General features: G+C 34.0%; 1 protein-coding gene across 1 annotated transcript in view; it reads right to left on the reverse strand.

The window, feature by feature from the left end:
- The window catches only part of LOC107594329 (tuberin-like), a 49,440-nt gene that overhangs the window by 1,597 nt on the left and 26,196 nt on the right, over nt 1-21,647 (reverse strand). The window contains 13 exon segments of the mRNA XM_016284341.1: nt 55-153; nt 2,001-2,092; nt 2,180-2,258; nt 2,362-2,501; nt 3,602-3,788; nt 3,869-3,955; nt 5,633-5,711; nt 10,179-10,738; nt 11,869-11,996; nt 16,250-16,435; nt 18,201-18,455; nt 19,548-19,660; nt 20,184-20,339. Coding sequence (XP_016139827.1) covers nt 55-153; nt 2,001-2,092; nt 2,180-2,258; nt 2,362-2,501; nt 3,602-3,788; nt 3,869-3,955; nt 5,633-5,711; nt 10,179-10,738; nt 11,869-11,996; nt 16,250-16,435; nt 18,201-18,455; nt 19,548-19,660; nt 20,184-20,339 — 2,161 coding nt within the window.

Below are 21,647 nucleotides of genomic sequence, written 5' to 3' on the forward strand. Positions count from 1 at the left end.
TATATATTCACATTCAAAAGTTACATAGATGGATAGATATATGAGCTCTCGTACCCGTGTCCTGATCCTCTTGATGTGTCTCAATCTTGCCAGCCATTTTGAAGCGTAGGCGTCTGATGGGTTTGCTCTACACTGATGTACCAGCGATGCCATCTTTACAAGACAAGACAGCAGATAAAACACTCATTTAAAAGGTTCAAATGCAATTGTTCATTCTCTAATATCACTGAGATATGTGACCACCTTCCGGATTGTGATATATTTTCAAGATGATTTATCTGTCGGTTGTCGATTGGTCTGTGAAAGCTGAGTGCCGTACACTGGAATACACTTTGATCTGAGATAGCAACATGGTGACAAGATTGAAAATAAATTCCCAAACTAAAGTACTTTCTGTCTCCTAAAGTTCCCTGGTAACCATGGAAACAAGAAGTTAATATAATCCACCCCAAAATAGTCAGTGTCCCAGGTGAAACCTGAGTTCTGCATTTATCCTCCCCTGACCTGCCAGCCATTTTGTGGCATGTATTGCTAATTGGAGCCTGCAGTGATTTGGAGGGTCTCAGAGGAAAGCGTGGGTGTGTGACTCACACCAAACAGCCTTATTACATAGTCTCCACTTATCACAGTAGGCGGGAAGAGAACCACTCCTGAAAAAAAAAAAGATTTATGCTAAACAGACTGCGTGGTGAGAGCAACGGGTGCTGAGATCTGTATGCCACAAACGCTTTTCTGTTTTTTCTGTTTTACAGCACTTTATTTGTGCTTTTTGTTAAGGAAAATATCGCACTCGTTTTGCATCATTTCCACATAAATTATAATAGATTATGACATATGATTTCCAGGAAAACAGCCAAAAAATACCTTTACATAAAATACATTAAAAGACACTCCAACTACCCAAAATCAGGGATGTTAAAAGTACTCAAAAAATTTGACTTTTAATTGACCAAATAGTATAAGTATCTAGCCAAAAACATATTTGCGTGAAAGTAAAATAGAACAACTTTAAATTGCACTTTATAAATGAGAGGAGTTTCTTGTTCAAGCATTTTAAATCATTTTCTCAATGAGAAGTGAATGAATTGCATACTATGTTGTCAGACAGAAAGTTTTTTTTTTGCAAAGGAAAAACAAAAAACACAAAGGTGCAGAGATCAAACAGAACAAACTATGGAAGCTTGTTTTTACCTTGAAATAAAAATGTAAAAGGTAACTGCAACTTTCTCTCAATTTCTATCACAATTTCTTTCAAATGTTTATTTTGTTGCGGAAACAAAAGCACAGTTGTGAGATGTAATCTCAGAATTCAGATAAAAAAAAGTCAGACTTGTGAGATGTAAACTCAGAATTCCATAAAAGAGACAGAACTGCGGGATGTAAACTCAGAATTCCGTAAAAAAAGACAGACTTGCGAGATGTAAACTCATAATTCCATAAAAAAAGACAGAACTGCGGGATATAAACTCAGAATTCCATTAAAAAAAAGACAATTGCGAGATGTAAACTCAGAATTCCGTAAAAAAAAAAGACAGAACTGCGGGATATAAACTCAGAATTCCATAAAAAAAAGACAGACTTGCGAGATGTAAACTCATAGTTCCAGACAGACTTGCGAGATGTAAACTCATAGTTCCATAAAAAAAGACAGAACTGCGAGATATAAACTCAGAATTCCATAAAAAAAAAGACAATTGCGAGATGTAAACTCAGAATTCCGTAAAAAAAGACAGAATTGCGAGATGTAAACTCAGAATTCCGTAAAAAAAAGGCAGAATTCTGAGATGTAAACTCAGAATTCCAAAGAAAAAAAAAAAACAGAATTATGAAATGTAAACTCAGAATTCAATGAAAAAAATCTGAATCGCAAGATGTCAACTCATATGAACTAGTAATTCTGGGAAACTTTTTTTTATTCTGTGGTGAAAATAAGCTTCCATATGAAAAAAAAGAGACAAAAGACAAAAAGCACTGAGACAAATGAAGCTGCTGAGTCTCACATTGGCGTGCAGAGCCATCTGTCTCACGAGCAATGGTAGATTGCGGTCAGAAACGATCTTTGCCACACTGGTGTCGACCAAACCCTCCAGATCTGAGAGAAAACGAAGAGTTACAGCATTACCCAGCACACACTCCTTCAATACAACACACAAATCTGAATGAAAGCGGCTCTTTTCACCTTTCCGGCACTGCAGTGTGACCAGGTTGCTCTCGTAGTCGAGAGGTTTTATAAGCACCTCCGCGAAGTTGAACTGACCCTAAATGCATGAACATAAACACAAAAAAAATCACATTTTAAAAACGGTTCGGAAAGAATGTGTCAAAAGCAGCAATGAAATGGAAACAGACTCTCTCACACACCTTGATGGTGCCAAGTTTGTACTCCTCTCCGGAGTCATTGTAAACCACCACCACAAAGTCGTTCCCAATGTGGCGTTTCTTATTGCAGCAGCCCTTGTCGCTCTCGCGGTTCGGCATCAGAGTGGCTATATGGAAAATCGCTGCCGATGAGCAAAACGACTGCATTAGTCAGATGCTGCGTCCTCCGAACGCTCTTTATGAACACTTAAGAGTCTTCAGATGCAGTAATGAGCATCACATAATAATGGATCACATTGCTCAAACACTTAAAGTCAACGCTGACTGAAGTGGCTAAATAAATGATATTTCCCATACTTGAGATCCTCACAGGATCGCTTTTACTTTTCTAAGTGGCAGGGTTTTTCTAGGAACTTCTTAATAAAAAAAAAAAAGAATAATCGTTATTAGTAGTAAATAATAATAATAATAATAATAATAATAACAACAACAGCTATTAGTAGTAGTAGTATTAGCAATAAATAATAATTAGAATAATTAATAATTAATATTACTACTAGCGCTACTTATGACATTAATAATAATAATAATAATAATAGTGTTATTGTTATTATTATTATTATTACTACTATTATTGTGAAAATAAAACAATGATAAAAATAACAGTAGTAAAAAAAAAATCTAAATATTCTAAAAAATATATAAATATTCTATTATTATTCTATATTTTTATTAATGTTACACAAAGTCTGACTCAAGAAACACTGACTAAACAGTATATTCACTGTAGTTAAGATCTTTTGAAAGGTTTGCTAGTACTTAACTGATAATAATAATAATAAAAATAACAATAACAATGATAACTATTAGTCAGTAGCGAGAAAGAATATTAAATAATAATTTGTATTATATATGTATTTGTTCTGTGTGTATGTATAGTTATCATTTATCTTTTTTTATATATAATTATTGATTTATTTGTTTTATTTTATTTTATATTATTTTACTTTTTTGTATATGTTGGGGTGGGAAGATAATTGCTCTTGTTAGTATTGTTCTTTCGGATTCTTTGACAACATTTAATAAAACAAAATTACATAAAAAAAATAAAACATTATTATTACTACTATTATTATTATTAAGACATTTTTTTAAAATAATAATATCATATATACAATCTAAATATTATTTACAAAAATAATATCAATTGTTATCGTGATGAGAAACAATAATTATGTTTTACTGTATCTCAATATGTCTACTGCTACTAATAAACCCTGACCTTGCATGATGTCATCGTGCCAGCAGTAGGTGAACTCTCCGTCGTCTCCGTACTGATCCAGTCCACCCAGGAAGATCTGGTCTGGGTCGCAGTCCTTCAGGTGGATGAGCTTTCCCAGGCCCGTGAGGAACTGAGCGTAGCGGTTGGAGCCGTACTCGTTGGACAGGATCGACACCTCGTTATTAGCCTGATAATAAACAACCGTCAATCATACAGGCTTCCTACAACATCTGAAACAGCAGCATGGAAAGAGAAGCATGACTCTACCTGACCGGCTCCAACAAACACAACGCCGATCTTATGAGTGTCATACGGAGGCATCTGATCCAAGACTTTAACAGCACGATCAATCAGCTGTGAACGTGAGACCACACTACATTAATATGAAGTCAATCAAGAGGGCTATGAAAGTGATTGAGTGAATCTCCAAGACATTTCTGGGTCATAAAAATATGACCCAGAAATGTAATAAAATCGAAATAAAAATCATAATAAAAATGTAAATCTAAATTATATAATGAAGCCTAATAATTATTTTGTATAGATTTTATTTTGAGAAAATGAGATTAAAAAAATATATTTTATAGAAATAAAAATAAATAATAATCATTATTTTCCCATTAAGTTCTCATTACTGTAATGCAAAGTCATTCTCATGACTGTAATTCAGTCCTATCCAGTGATATTTTAGTACCATTGATATACTATTATATATTTTTGTTAGTATTTTTAATACATTTTATTTTCATATTTTCTGTTTTGGTGTTAGTTTAAATTTAATTTAAATTAAATTAAAGTTTACATTTTTTTTGTTGGGTTTTTGTCATTTTTATAAGGATTTTTTTGTTTGTTTTTAGTTTTCAGTTTTAGTTATTTGAATACATCAACTTCAACTAAACAAAAATGGGAAATGTTGGCTAGCAGCAATAAAAATAATTAAAAATAAAATAAAATGTTTATATTTTATTTTATTTCAGTTAACGTTTGTTTCATTTTGAGTAATGAAAATGTTTTCATTTTTAGTTTTAGTTAAAATACTATTATAATGGATACTTTAAACTAGTGATCGACCGATATTGATATTTTATAACCGATACCAATTATTTGCATGTTTATGTGCCCGATAACCGATATACAGAACCGATATTTATTTACTGTTATAAAGTAAATAAATGACTGAGTGAAGTAAGTCCATGCTTCACTTTGGTTTTTCCTCCTTTCAGTCATCTTTAAAAAAAAAAAGTGTTGAAAATTAGCAGTCTTTCATGTTAAATTTAATCTTCATATTACAACAAACCGATATCTGATTATTGTAAAATGCTTAAATATCGGGAGAAATATCGGTAAATCGATATATCGGTCGATCTCTACACTCAATCACCCTAGATACACCCTAACAACCACTCAATCACCCTAGAAACATCCTAACAATCACTCAACACCCTAACAACCACACAATCACCCTAGAAACATCCTAACAATCACTCAACACCCTAGAAACACCCTAACAACCACACAATCAATATACACATACATATACATATACATATACATATACATATACAATACCAAAACCATTATATATAGCATTGCATATTATTATTAAAAACAATTATATATAAAAATATATAATAAATATTAATACTGTTAATAGTAGCAGTGAGACAGAATATTAAATAATAAATAGATTTAAAAAGTAATAGGTATTATATAAGTATACGTATTGTTTGTATATATTTGTCTATGTGTAGGTATATTACCATTATTTTATTAATATTGTGTATTACTATTATTTTACTATTATTATATTGATAATAACCCTGTTTTTATCCAGATGTTTAAACAAAAATCTGCATAAATTAATTATAACAAATACTATTATCATGGATATACCATATATAGACCTATAGACTTATAATGATTTTTATTATTTAAAAAAAATATATTTCCCTTTTTTGATTCAGTGTGAAATAATGTGTTCATGAGATCTGCCCAATTTCAACAGCCATAAGAGAGGTGCTGTCTCCTTACCTGAGATTTGGGCAGCAGGAGGGGTTTGTTGGCTTCATTGCCAAAGAATGGAGAGTGATAGAGCTGCAGGAAGACAAAGCTGCCGACAGAAAGAAGAGGAGCAAAGGTCAGACTGAGCTCTGATCTACTGAACCTCCACTCCAACACAAGTGCGCACTACATTTAATGCCTTTTCAGTCCCGCACAGCTTTCATCTGCCTACACGCAACTTACCTCATCACACGGAAAATATCAAAGTTAAAGGTGAAGAAGTTTGGAGAGGATAAGTGTCCTGAAACGCTCTCCAGACCTCAGGAGACCCATTAAACCTGGCCCCAGCACAACTTAGCAAACGAAGATATAACTCTAGACTTTAAATAAATCTTGCCTTGACAAACTCAAATGAAAAACGTGCTGCACAGCACAGCTAACAACATGAGCACACACGGTTAGGATGGTTACGATAAGATAACCATCACAATACTGATGACTGATAGATTTAGATTTAATATTTATAATCGGCCGCACATGGAATCTGTATCGACAGAACATAACAGTTTTCTATTTGGGTTACATATATATGATAAGATAATATATAACACACACACACACATATATATATATATATATATATAAAAATACAAAAAGTTACATACAGTATATTGTTAGCCATACATATTTTCTGCTACTTCTGTCTTATTACTTCTGTCTTTTTATGCAAACAAATCAACTTTTTTGATTGCAGAACTAATTATTACTAGCCAGCTGTTTAAAAAAAAACTATAATTATTATTATATAATTTTTCTATATATTAATTTCATAGATTTTTCTATATATTAATTTCAGAGAGATAATTAATTTACATAGAAAATGTTTACACAAAACATTTTATATAATTTAACAGAAAATATAATTATATAGTATAGCACTATATATATATAAAATACAAATTATATTTACATATACATAAAAACAGCTGGTAAAATAAACAGCTAGTAAAATCATAAAAAATTAAACCACACATGCAAACATTATACAATATTGTTTTTTTATTTGTATTTTTTTTATGTATTTATTTATTTATTTGTCTATTACGGTAGACAATAAAATTTTTGGTTTTCCATTTTATTTGTGCTAAAACAATGTCACAACGTGCATGTATATATATATGTGTGTGTGTGTGTGTGTGTGTGTGTGTGTGCGCGTGAGTGCATGCATTAAACATAGCTACAGCAAAAGGGGAACACAATGAATAATTGTTCCATTTCTGTTAACTGTTGTATGCTGTATTTTCACAAGTGCACGAGTCTCATGAAACATTTTTTATGACATTACAGCGCTTTTTGACAGCTCCCGTCCATATCCACCTTTATTGCATAGAAAACAGAAGCCAGGACATTCATAACAGCTTGTTCCACCAAACTACTCCTTTTACGCCTCCATTCATACAGCAAGTGTATTTTGAGTGACGGGGCCCTTCAGTCCTTATTAGGAAGTAATTGTGGCTTTATCCAAACAGACATGCTTTAAATCGAACAACAATCTGCACACAACAGAGTGAAAGGCTCTGGAAACTGTTTCAAGGAATGAAAGACAACAGTGCCAGTGCTCTTAGTGCCTGACTGAACCCCATTAAACGAGACACATACGGCTCCGTGACGGAGGAAAGCGCTCTTACGGGAAACTCGCTAGGTTTTCCCGGGCTGCGGTCTATAAATAGCAAGTCTATCGATCGAGCAACTCCAGCAGCACTGAACCTCACAAAGATGGATGGGAGTAATTTACAAGTAATTCCAATTCAAGGCAACAATTTGAAAGCGCTCAACTCAGAAAGAGCCTCACTTCACAAAATGAGCCGAGTGAGTGAAGGAGGCAGGATGATTTAATGTCAACGGAGCGACAGATGATGACAGTAATGAAAAAAATAAGGCGTTTCAGCCATATCATTACTCTCCATATAATGCTTTGCTTCTCCTAGAAAATGGAGCACTTGATCAAATGGATGCTGTTCACAGATATTACAGGTGCGTTAACGTTTGCTGAACATGATCACAGCCACATTTTCTGCCATCCATTACACAACTGAGCCGGCATTCGCCATAACAGATTGTAGGGCTGGGCGATAAAACTTTATCATATCTCAATATGCAATATAACATGAACTTAATCTCCAGAACTGCTCCGAGAGTCACTTCACCAGCTTTTCACCGTTTCATTTGAGAAAAACTACTGAAACTGAAAGTAAAACAAAGACCTTCACGACAAACTGCCAAAATAAAAGTCTGGTTTAACTTGAAGAAATTATGACAGAAATATATTACTACTGTTTACTAAAATGTAATTCTCAAGTAATAATAATAATAATATTTTAAGGTATTTTTTCAATAATTTATACAGTTACACACTGCTGTTGTGCAGCATCTTATTTGACAAATTTGTTATTTGTAAATTACGTTTTCATTTCATTAAATTGTTAAAGTTTTATTAATTCATTTAATTAGACACCTTTTTATGATAAATTTGTACTGAATCATAAAACACAGAATCCAGGAAAAACTAAAATGGAAAACAGAATTTAGGGGAAAATGAAACCGATTTCATGGTGCCCTAAATTAAAAGGTTTAATTGTGAACAAATTATCTTAACATACATTCTAAATGTTTAGCAAATATGTGGAAAGCATTTCCTTCCCCATTATTGGTAAATTAATATCGTGATAAATAATCATATTGTATGATATGGAAAAAAAAAAGATTGTAATAACATTTTTGGCCATATCGCCCAGCCTTAATGGATTGTCCATAGCTGTAGTTTTGATAAGAACTGACACACCGGGTTTAGCAAATATGTGGAAAGCATTTCCTTCCCCATTATTGGTAAATTAATATCGTGATAAATAATCATATTGTATGATATGGGAAAAAAAAGATTGTAATAACATTTTTGGCCATATCGCCCAGCCTTAATGGATTGTCCATAGCTGTAGTTTTGATAAGAACTGACACACCGTTGCACAGGAGGCTTTTCCCCCACATTATTTTATACAAACTGTCCCATCATTTAGTGTAAGTGTATGTAGTGCACGTCATCTTAATGAAAAACATCTGCTAAAAGTAAGATGCAATCAAAAGACATGTTTCCAAAAGACCTTGATCCAATGGCAACCGCTAAACACTTCATCATCAGTGCTAAACTGCGTTTCTAGGGATTTTACACAGTGTGAGTAATAAATAATGAATGCTGGTTAGGAACATGTGGTTTTGACATTTCTGGCATAAACGCTACTTCTAGATGATAACTTATAAAAACCATTACATTTTCAAACGTATTCAAATTAAATAAAGATACAATAAATTAAACTATAAATACTAGTTTGTCTAATAAATAAAACACTTGTTTGTAATGTTACAATGTGTTTAGGCACCACATTATAACGGAAAATTAGCTTACATTCAAAGATTACATTCAACAGTGAAATTAAATTATTAGTGTTTTAAAATTTAAGTGAGGACTAGACGATCGTAAAGGTCATCTAAATGTATTAAAAGAGGAAATTAAAAAATTAAATAACCTATAATGACTGATACTGATCGTTAAAAAATGCTCACATACTACTGTTCAAAAGTTTGGAGATGGTGAGATTTTTTTTATGTTTTTTTAAAGAAGTCTCTTCTACTCACCAAGGCTGCATTTATTTGATTTAAAATACAGTAAAAACACAAATATTGTGAAATATTATTACAATTTAAAAGAACTGTTTTCCATGTGAATATATTTTAAAATGTAATTTATTCCTGTGATGCAGAGCTGATTTTCCAGCATCATTACTCCAGTCTTCAGTGTCACGTGATCCTTCAGAAATCAGTCTAATATGCTGATTTGCTGCTCAAGAGACATTTATGATTATTATCAAATGTTGAAAACAGTTGTGCTGCTTCATATTTTTGTGGAAACCCTGATAAGTTTTTTTTCAGGATTCTTTGATAAAGGACTGTTTAAAAGAACAGCATTTATTTGAAATATAAATATTTTGTAAATGCCTTTACAGTCACTTTTGATCAATTTAATGCATCCTTGCTGAATAAAATGTATTTCTTTAAAAAAAAAAATCTTACTTAACCAGTTTTTTTCAGGATTCTTTGATAAAGGACTGTTTAAAAGAACAGCATTTATTTGAAATATAAATATTTTGTAAATGCCTTTACAGTCACTTTTGATCAATTTAATGCATCCTTGCTGAATAAAATTTATTTCTTTAAAAAAAAAAAATCTTACTTAACTATTGAACAGTACTGTTTTAAATTATATGGAATTGATATATCGTGTATTCCTATCTTTTATAACACATTTAACATGCTTTTTCTTTAAAAAAAAAAATCTTACTTAACTATTGAACAGTACTGTTTTAAATGATATGGAATTGATATATCGTGTATTCCTATCTTTTATAACACATTTAACATGCTTTTGCATCCTTTTTGAAGCTTGAAACGTTTGCGTTCAGTGTAACTGCAGTTGTAGTGTGTTATAAAGGAAGGCAGAACACGAGTTTGGACTTCATGTTACCTGGGACTGAGTCCTGAGCTCTTCTCTGCGTTGGATGGTCCTCCTCGGTTGTGGTAAGAGTCTCTGTCCATCTTCCGCTCCCTGCGGGACGAGGGCGCAGACACTGAGATGGTGTGTCCGCGGGGTCTGTGTCCGGTGGGAGACAGGGGTCCCGGCTGGGCCGTGGGAAACTCCAGCCTCATCCTGGAGGTGGAGGACGAGGAGACGGAGACGCTAGCGCTGGAGCTGGACGGGCCGGCTGATATAATGCTCTCTCCCGGCCAAGCGCTTTCTCCTAAGGCCTCCCTTTCTGAAGCGGTATGGACCGTCTGGATCTTGGAGCTGAGCACATCTCCGTCAGCGGCACTCTGGGCCGCAGCCTTAGTGAAGGCCTCTGGGAGCGTTTGGAGCTCTGGGGAGGAGCTGGATTTGTTGAGGGTGGTGCCGTGTATGAAATTAAGGTCTGACTCGTTCGGTCCTGGAGTGGAGAGGGCCGGCGGAGGCTGATCGATGGGGATACCGCCTTCACTGACCTCCTCCAGGGTCGACCTCTCATCGTCCTGACTAGATGTTGAGGAGGACTTGAGCAGAGAAGAGACGAAAGAAATGACATGAATCAGTCTGTGGTTTATCAATGCCAATAAAACAAAACTACTGGCTGATTAATCAGTATTAATAAGCATTAATAATATTAATAAGTAATAAATTATTACTATTATTATTATTACTAAATGTATATATAATTTATTTATTTATTTTTTGTTGTTATATTATTTATATATGTTGTTGTTAATGACATAAACATTATTACATGATAATGATAATAATAATAACAATAATTCATTACTCTTAAAATAAATGTTTAGTAATATATAACTATTAACAATTCTTTTCTTTCTTTCTCTCTCGCGCACTCTCACTTACATGGCAATAATAACAATAATAATACATACATTACTCTTCATGTCAGTATTATATATGTCAACTATATAAATAAAAAAATAATAAATATTAAAATATGTTAAATTAAATTCTTTATATATATATATATAAATAATTACATAATAAATTATACATGATAAGAATACATTATTCCATTATTAATATGTTTTTTTTAAATACTGTACTCTATGTTTAATGCCTATACAATGGCATACTTAATATATATTATTATCATCATCATCGTTATTATTATTAAATTACATATGTTAAAATGATTACATTATTATCAATACTGGGGGTAATGCAAGTTTTTTCAAGTAACTAGTAAAGTAACACATTACATTTACAATTTACAAGAAAATATCTGAGTTACTTTTTCAAATAAGTAATGCTTTGTTTTCCCATTTATTCACTGACACGTCTTCTGTCGCTGTGTTGAGAGAAATCGTGAGTGAAGTGCAGAGACAGAGGCACTTCCTTCAGCCCGAGGTTTATTAATTTCACTTTTGGTGTGAAAGGGCCTCTATAGTTGCCAAAAAAATAACCTTTGGGTTTTTTTTGTTATTAAAAATAAATATGCATGCCCAAACCAGGCGACAAAAAATAACGCAAAAGTAATGTAATGCATTACTTTCCATAAAAAGTTATAGTAATTAGTTACTTTGTCATGGAGTAACACAATATTGTAATGCATCACTTTTAAAAGTAACTTTCGCCAACACTGGTTATAGTTGAGTGTGTTGATAGTGTTTGGTGCAGGTTCCCTCACTCTGCTCAGTAAGCCGGCTGGTGTTGTAGCGGCGCTCATGTAGATGGGTTCAGTCTCCTCCAGCTCTTTGGACTCAGTTGCTGATACAGTCGCTTTGCTCCGTCCACCTTCCTCCAACACAACTGAATCTGTTGGACGACAGCATGAGAACCATAAACGAGATGCCGTCACAACACACTGTATTAGATCCACGAGCAGAGGAGCCTTGAGCTGCATCTACCATATCTGCGATTAGTCTAGAAACGCTCCTACAGTGACTCTAATACATGCAGAGGCATCTGAGGATCAAACACACTCCGGTCACAAACACACACTGATCGAGTCAGACACATGAAGCAGGATTTGACACTGAAAGGCCCGATGAAATGGAAATGGGAGTTGACGTCCATGTGTGTTAGATCCAGGGGTGTGAAGTAACGAATTACAAATACTCACGTTACAGTAATTAAGTAGTTTTTATCAGTAATTGTACTTTTTTGAGTAGTTAAAAAATTGTGTACTTTTACTTAAGTACATTTTAAGGGATGTATCGGCACTTTTACGCCGCTATTTTCCTCCGTTTGGGGTCGTTACATGCTTATTTTAATTTTATTTTTATCCATCAACGTGATTGGATAGAGAGTAATAGGTCTCGTGACTCTCGTCAAATCAAATTGTGCATAGAAAACTTTAAACGCCAGCTGTTTATCATGGCTGCTGGAAGTGCATTCTTCAAGCATCAATTCAGTCGCATCTTCCTCTAACTTAATATGTTAAGGTAAATTTCGGATTTCTGCTTACTAAATGATTTGTATATATGCTTGCCTATCTACACGGCCTGAAATTTGGTGTGAGGTTGCGGGTATTGCATACAGTATTAACCCCTGCAAATGCCATGTTCGGTAAAGTCCCGCTCACTTATAAGACGCGCGATCTGCGCTGCCTCATCTCTCTCTCTCGCGTGCGTTCTGCAGTGGTCACTTGGATAAGTCATCGTTGCTTGTTGAACTTGTTGACTTTTGATGAGTTTGAGCGCGTGTAGTCAAAATTAAAACTTCTGGATGAAAGATATTCTTCATTCTTTATGACAAATAAGATAATGTGAATTACAGAATGTACAAAGTTTTTTAAATGCATCAATTGCGGTGTACGGCGTTTATTATGAGGGGGTAGAATGCACAGCTCAGTACTCGGTACTCAATACTCATGAGTACTTTTAAATAGGCTACTCTTTTACTCTTACACAAGTAGTTTTTTTGGACAAGTACTTTTACTCTACTCACACTACATTTTTTAGAAGGTAATGGTACTTTTACTTGAGTATATTTTTTCAGTACTCTTTCCACCACTGCTTAGATCTGAGGTCTCTGTGCTAGTGCAGAGTCCTACGAGTCGACAAAAGAAACTGAAGCACACATACACATTTACAGTCTCTTTCTGAAATATGTGCCAAAATAACGATGACATCTAAAAACATCTAGCTAAAAACATTTTCCAGCCCTTTGAGAATATTTAATATACATTTCAATATTTACATATTTGTTCTGAACGCCCTTAAAATGTTCTTTTTAATTATCTGCCGTATTATCCTTCAAAATTCTTCAAATATCATATAATTATAATTATGATCAAATGTAGAACTAAAATTCAGTTGACTTTTTTAATAAACTGACAGCCCTAATATGAAGGTAAATATTGCTGTTTATTAATATAAATTGTTATATTGATGCAAATACATAAAAAATATTAAATTAATTGATAATAATAATAATAATAATTGAATAAAATTGAATTAATATTTAAAATATTAGCTACATCTGACTAGTAATAGAAAGAACGACTGAAGGATATAGCTACAGCTATTTAAGAATATTTAATATACATTTTAATATCTAAATATTATTTATGTATTTGTTCTGTAATTATTTCAATACTTAAAATTATGTTTTTAATTAAGAAAATATGCTTTGTTATTAGCCTTCAAAATTCTTTCAACATTGATGCACTGAGATTAATTCAATTAATTAACTGCCATATCATGCAATTCATATTTTTATTGACTGATATTGCAAATACTGCTGTTTATTATTATTATTATTATTATATATTGCTATATTGTAAAATAAATGTATTAACTGATATAATATTAATAATAATATTAATAACAATAAGTATTATTATTATGATTGCAAAAGTACATGAAAATGTTTCTACTTTATAAATTCATTTATCACACCACAGCAAAAAACCTAGAAGTGGATTTGACAAAATATACACCTGGAAAAACACACTTTTCCTTGTACATTTTTAACCTAAAATATTGATATTGAATAATAACAGGTTTACAGACAAGTTATCTCAACTACATTCTTGATTTATATAGAATGACGGAAACATTTCGAAACCTTTTTTATCCACATCGTCCAGCTCTAACAGGAATACTTTTATGTGGGTCAAACTGAAATCACACATAATATAAAGGGAATACATTACAGGAGAAAGATGCCTTTCATGTCAAATTCATGGACGCAAGAAAAAGAGCAAAGGGAATTGGAAAGAGCTCCAGGTAACGGAGTAGGAGCGTCCTGCATCAGGAATCAATCCCATGGCTGGTTCTCAGGCTGTGTGGAGACTGGTTGAGTTCAGCGCTCATTAGTTGGTTTGTTCTGGATTGTTGAGTGTGTTAATGAAGAGAGGAAGCTACAGAAACACTCTAAAGCGCTCGAGGTCACATACACACACGTCAGACATATCTACCTGCCCACGATATACTCCTGTGTAACCTGCCGGGCGTTTCGGTGGAGCAGAGAGAGCCCAGAGCACCCACTGCAGCGACAAACCCAGACAAAAACCAACACAGGCCAAGCCATCAACCCAGAGGAAACACACACAAAGACTCAAAGAGATTCCGGCTGAAAGAGGGACAGATATGTTGAGCGGCCCACTGTAAACGGCATGAGAGAAGGTCTGCAATTAAAAATACTGAGCTGTGGATGACAAATGGTTTTTCTTTTTAAGTGTGTGTCATTTATCCACTGTATGTTATTTGGAGGGAGGTGAAACGAATAAATCACTGAAACACTTGAGATGCAGCTAAATTAAGTTGAAATGATTATGCTTTCAGCAGGCATGTTCATATAAAATAGGAAGAGTCTGAAAAATGGATTCATAAACAAATAAATATGTTTGAATGTAGCAGGATGGTTTACATAAGAAAGCAAACACTTGAAAATTAGAAAGAAAGAAAGAAAGAAAGAATGAAAGAAAGAAAGAAAGAAAGAAAGGATAGATGGACAGACGGACGGACGGATGGACAGACAGATAGACAGATGGATAGACGGATATAGATAGACAGATAGATAGATAGACGGACAGACGGATAGACAGATAGATCGATGGATAGATAGACGGATGGACGGACAGATGAACGGACAGAGAGACAGACAGACGGATAGACGGATAGATATAAGAAAGGTCCCAATGCGGGATGTCATTTCCTCCAAAGAAAGTAAAGGTTTGGCTCTTTGGAATGAAATACTACCATACTGCACACTAGATACTGTATACTTCCCACTGTTTAAAAAAAATAAATAAATAATAATAATTACATATACAGTGGGTACGGAAAGTATTCAGACCCCCTTAAATTTTTCACTCTTTGTTATATTGCAGCCATTTGCTAAAATCATTTAAGTTAATTTTTTTTTCCTCATTAATGTACACACAGCACCCCATCGAATTAGCATACTAGTCTTACTTTTTCTGACATAATAGTAAGCACAGTATGCTATTCTTAATTTAGCCTTTTTATCTCTTAATTTGGAATAGCATGCTTGCATACTACTGAGCACACCACTTTAGCTGCTTTATTTAGCCAATGACCATCAGATATGATTTTGCTAATATTTATTGGCATTATTAATATGCTTTTCTCAACTTTTAGAAGATAATTTGTCAAGAATAAAATAAAATAAAAAATATAGAATTATATTATGGTTATATAAAATATAAAATAAGATAATGGATAATGATATTCAGGGTTATTATAATTAAATAAATTAAAAGCATTTAAAAAACAATTCTCATTTTCATTTATTTCAAACAATTAACTAATAAAAATGACAAAACGACAAAATGTGTTTATTTAAAAATGTAAAACTTTAACTAAAATTAAAATAAAATTGGGATATTCTGTGTATACAAAAAAAAAGTACTATATTTGCAGGCAATATTCTGACAGTACACATGCTACAGAAATGCATAAACAGTGGTAAGTAGTATAGCACAGTAGTATGCTAGTATGCTGTTCTCAGACTCAGCTCATCAAACTTCTGCTTTCTTAAATATGTCAGCTCCATAAATATATGCTAAACAGCCATTGTTTTGAGAGACCTGAGCTCACCGGTTTTGGAGCGCTGGATGGGGCAGGGCCTCCCCTGCGGCTGGGGCACAGCGGCCTCGCTCTGGGGCTCCTTCACCCCATCCATGGCCATCAGCACACTGGACAGCTCCTGCAGCGGGACGTTCCCCAGCTCAGACGAGAAGGGGCTCGGCGGGTTCTCCAGACACATCAGCCAGCTGGTGTTACCTGACAGCAGACGCAAGGACAGAAGAACCGGATTTACAGAGCCAAACTAATCACAAGAACTGCACCATAAGAACTGCAGAATGCATGCTTTAAATCACGACAGCTGACTCAAACTAATCAAATTAAAATCTTCAGAACATCACATGGTGACATATTACAGCTGTTAAGAAAATAAATAAATAAATAAATGTTATTACAGTCATTAGGACAACACAAATACATTTATTTTTATGAGATAATGCAAAATACTGATTCATGGAAAGCAAAAAATATTGTACACACACACAAACACATGTAATCATGGATCATGTGGATGTCATCATATTAAGACCTCCAGCTGTCTGTTCACACCTACAGCTATATGCCCATGTCTCCGTTTAACCAACATCTGCATCAGCATCTGCTCACACAGACACGCTAATGAAACCAGTTTGCCTAGTTAATGACTCGAGGCACCAGAGACATTTTGGATTTTAGCTTATACAGAGAGGCATTTTAAAAACAAATAAATACATTCTTTATGTGATTTTATTTGACCTTATTTTTAACTGATTAACTGATTTAATATTACTTGTTTAGTTGCACAATTTTTTATCTAGAAAGTACATTTTGGCTCTTTGGAAAGGAATGAAATACTAGCATACTGGACATTTTTATTTTATGTATTTTTAATACAACTAATTATACTACATTTTATAAACATGTACAGTTCCAAGAATATAAATAAATAAATATTTGCCCTTATTTTTATTTCAAACCACTTAATATTTGAGTTAATTTAATTTTTATATTATTTATATGTTTATATATTTTTTATATGTTTATTTGCACTATTTTACAAAAAACAAATTTGGGAAAAATGCACATATTTAAACTAGTATTTCATTTGTTTCCGAACAGCCAAAAGTTTCCTTTCTGGGTAGGAAGTGACATCACACATTGCAACCCGTCTAACTTTATTTTTCAGTGTTGTTTTCAAGCTCTGGTCATTTTACACATAACAAGAGTGGCCCTTTTCAGATTTTATTTTTGTCCAATTTTATGCTGATCTTTAATGCTAAAATTTATTTATTTTTAATACAATTAAAATGATTTTATTTTTATTTTACTTATTTTTTTCTTATAATATAAACTGAACTGAACTCTGAGAGAGAGAGAGCAAAAGAGAGAGATCATAAAAAAAGACAAAGAAAATAAAATGCATAAATAAAACTAATAAAAAACTGTTCGGTGTGAAGCAAGAGCCCTTTAAAACTGACTCATGAAAGAAAGGCGCAAAACATGACAGACAAACACAGAAAGGAACAAAACCAAAATAGCAATCCTCTGAAATCCTCAGGAATCACATTGAAAAACATCTCGTCATGTGTTATTCTACAAGAAGTGAAGCACTCAAGGACACGTCGTAATTAAGAAAAAAGAAAAAAAAATCTGAGAAATGCTCCCGAGCTATTCTTCATCTAGAGGCAGATGGAGAAGAAAAGCTGAAGAAAATCGAGCCCGTGGGCACGGCAGGTGTGAGTCAAACTATTATGAAACTTTCAAAATGGCATGGCCTCCCCTGCGGGCCGCATGTGCGCTCATGTGCGTCTCAAACGCCCTTGGAATGAAGTTATGATGATTTCATTTTAGTGCCGTGCACAAATGTGGCATAATTGAGAGCGAGTGGGCGATAATTACAGCCCGGGCCAATGTTACGAGGTAAAGCACGCACCCGTTAACACGCCCCCGGATATTTTGGGCATGTTAAGCACGTCTGTCGTACCTGAGGGTCTGCGGATGAAGATCTCGGCCCAGCCCTGCGTCAGCATGGGCACAAACTCAGCCAGGCTGAACTTATCTTTGAGCAGCGCTGAGGACTGGGAGGAGGAGGGTGCCGGGTGCTCCTCCACTCCCCTCTGAGACCCCAGCACCTCCAGCAGGGGGCCCGGCGGAGGCAGCGGGCCGCTGTACTCGCCCTCAGGAGACGCCACCAGCGGACTGAGACTCTGAGCCGGACCGGCCCGCAGAGCGTGACCACCTGGAGAGAGAATGAAAACGCTTAAAGGGATAGTTCACCCAAAACTTAAAATTACCCCATGATTTACTCACCCTCAAGCCATCCTAGGTGTATATGACATTCTTCTTTCAGACAAATACAATTGGAGTTATATAATTAATAATTCATCAGGCGGTCTATGTTTGTAACCTGGTAATGTCCAGGTTAATCCATGCTTTATAACGGGAGTGGATGGTAGCCCAAAATTTGAAGTAGAAATATTTTTTTTTTTTAAATCGCACCCATCCATTATAAAAGAAGTCCACACGGCTCCAGGGGGTTAATAAAGGCCTTCTGAAGCAACGCAATGCGTTTGTGTAAGAAAAATATACATATTTACAACTTTATAAACCTTAATCTCTAGCTTCCGCTAACTGTCGTACACATGTTCACAAGAGAGTGGCGTCCAGCGGATTATTATTTATTCATTATTTATTCAGAATTTGAATTAGCTCCTATTTTTATATTTCATTTCAATTTGAGTTTAAGTAATTTTGTTGTGTGCTTTTGTTATTTTTATTAGTTTTGTTTTTAATATTTTATTTAGCTTTAATTTATTTATTTGAGTAATTTTAGTATTTCAATTTAAATTTTATTTCAGTTGTTTCTAATTTAGAAAATGTACGTTTTTTTTTATTTAAAGTTTTTTTTTATATTTATATTTGATTTTGATTTCATTTACAGACTTTTTGAAGCTTGAAAGTTTTGAACACCACTGACTTTTATAGCTAAAGAAGTTTCAAAATATCTTCATTTGTGTTCCACAGATAAAAATCATACAATTTTAGAATGAACAGAGGGTGAGTAAATGATGACAGAATTGGCATTTTGAGTGAACTATCGCTTTGAGATTGTAATTTCATGTACGACTGGCCATATATTTACATATCTACATTAAGTATTCAACAGCTTGGCTGAGGAACTGCTTTCATACGGAAGGCTAGACAGTAAATAAAGAAGTCATTTACATATAGAAGTCTTAAAGGTTACAGTAGCCAAAAGTGGAAAATGGTCAAAAACTTTTAAGAGCAAGAAAAGCTCAGGGAAAGTGTGTGTGTGTGTGCGCACTGTCACCTGATACGGAGCGGACACGTGTGCGAGTGCTGGAGCCGATCTGCTGGCCGGACTGTGACTCGAGTTTAGCAGGAGCCTCTTTCGTCTGTCGGGTGTGTAATGAGGGGTCAGACCTACAGGAGGATTCATGTTTGTATTTGTTTTTATGTTTTCCCATGAATCTGATGAGACCAGTAAACAGTCATATGGTTGAGGCTGATCCTTTTCCTGTTTGTGTCGAAACATTCATGAACTATCCCTTTAAAACACATCTAACAATGCCAAAAAAAATCATATTCCAGGGTTAGAGTTAGTCTAAAGTACAGAACAAGAAGTGAATAAAAGGTATTTTCAGAAAGTACGGTGGCAGTACTTTTAAATGTACCAATGCACTTCATACCAAGATACCTTTAAAAAAATACTATGGTAATACCACGCTAAAGTAATAGCCTATAGTAACTAGGGTTGCAAAAAGGTGGGAAATTTCCAGTAAATTTCAGAAATATTCCAGAACTTTTGGAAACTTTCCAGGATTTTTTTTTAATATTCCAGGGATTTGGGGAAATTTTCCAGAAGTTTTCCACCCCTTTGCAACCCTAATAGTAATAGCCTGAACCTCATTGGCTGGTGACAAACAAGGCGGTCTATGTTTGTAACCTGGTCATTCCTCCTCCTCCAGGTCTCTCTGCCATGTCCAGACCCAGAAGGGCTTGGGTTCGTGACCCGCCGCTGGTCGTTATGGTGACTAACTTATTCCCAACCAGCCAAGTCATACTGGGGCCACCGGATAACAGGAACTCTGCAATGGGAGACCTGAGCGAGAGAAAAAGAGTTTGTAAAGCCCATTAATCATCTTTATTTAGTGTCACACAGAGCCACAGGACACTGGAGATGCTATTGTGAAAAAAAAACACTTACACATCCATTTCTGACAAGAGTTTGCTGCTCGTATGCTAAAAGTAGATGCTACACTTCCCAAAACAACTGGTCGAATAAGAAAATGGGTTGATGGGTCCATTCACACAGAGAGCGAAACAACTATTGTAAGACAGACTGACAAAGAAGTTTACTCTGGTACAAAAGGTGAATCGATGCAGCGTTCAATGGCCTGGATTCGTCATACACGACAGAGATGAAAGCCAAGTACTATTTAAAGGTTTGCACACAGACACCGAACAAAAGGATGAAGGTCAAGCAATTACAGCTCTACCCAAGTGTGTAAACCAACCTAAAATGAAAGAAAGAGAAAAAGCAGAGACAACAGCAGCTCTGCGTGCAGCTTCAACGCATCTATTCATTTAGCAGACACTTCATTTCAATGTGACTGACAAATGAATGAAATTACAATTATTTTAAAGTCAGATGGTAAAACAGCTTTTGGTGCATTGACAGACCCTAAAAGACTGGTTAGTCAGTTTTGGTTGGCATAAATAAGAAAAAAAAATGACTTACATAATAGGAAAAAAATATTTGTATTGTTTTAGTACTGTTAGTCACATTTTCTTTTTATTTTTTTTATTTTTTTTTAAACATGACAAAAAAAATGTACACAATTACTCACTGTTTCAGTTTTTAAGTAGATCAATTACTATTACTATTTTAAATAATATTATTTAATTACATTTAAATTTTAAACATCAATTGCTAACTGTTTAAAGGCAGCTGTTATTATTATTATTTATTTAATTTTAAAATGCACATTAATAAAAAAACATTTAAAAAAGTTAACACAATTACTCATTGTTTCAATTTTTAAACATCAACAATTAACTTTCAGTTTTAAGGCAACTATTTTTATTATTATTATTTTTCATTTTATTTTAAAAATACTAATACTAATTACTTCAGCAATTGTAGGACAATTGTCAATTTAATGTATTAATTTAGTGCAATTAATATTATTATTACATTTTGTTTTAATATATAATTTATAAGTGTTAAATCAGGAGCAATGATTGTGTTTTTTTCATTAATTAAAAGAATCAAATATATGATTATTAAATTAATCATGTCTCCTGATTCAACGCTGTATCTGACATGATAACGTAACGTTTTGAATTTTACCTTCAATTACTGGCTTTTCTAATCAAATATTGATATTCAACTGCAAATGTTGAAGCA

Source organism: Sinocyclocheilus grahami, unplaced genomic scaffold, assembly GCF_001515645.1.
Source record: "Sinocyclocheilus grahami isolate Dianchi unplaced genomic scaffold, SAMN03320097.WGS_v1.1 scaffold181.1, whole genome shotgun sequence".
Lineage (NCBI taxonomy): Eukaryota > Metazoa > Chordata > Actinopteri > Cypriniformes > Cyprinidae > Sinocyclocheilus > Sinocyclocheilus grahami.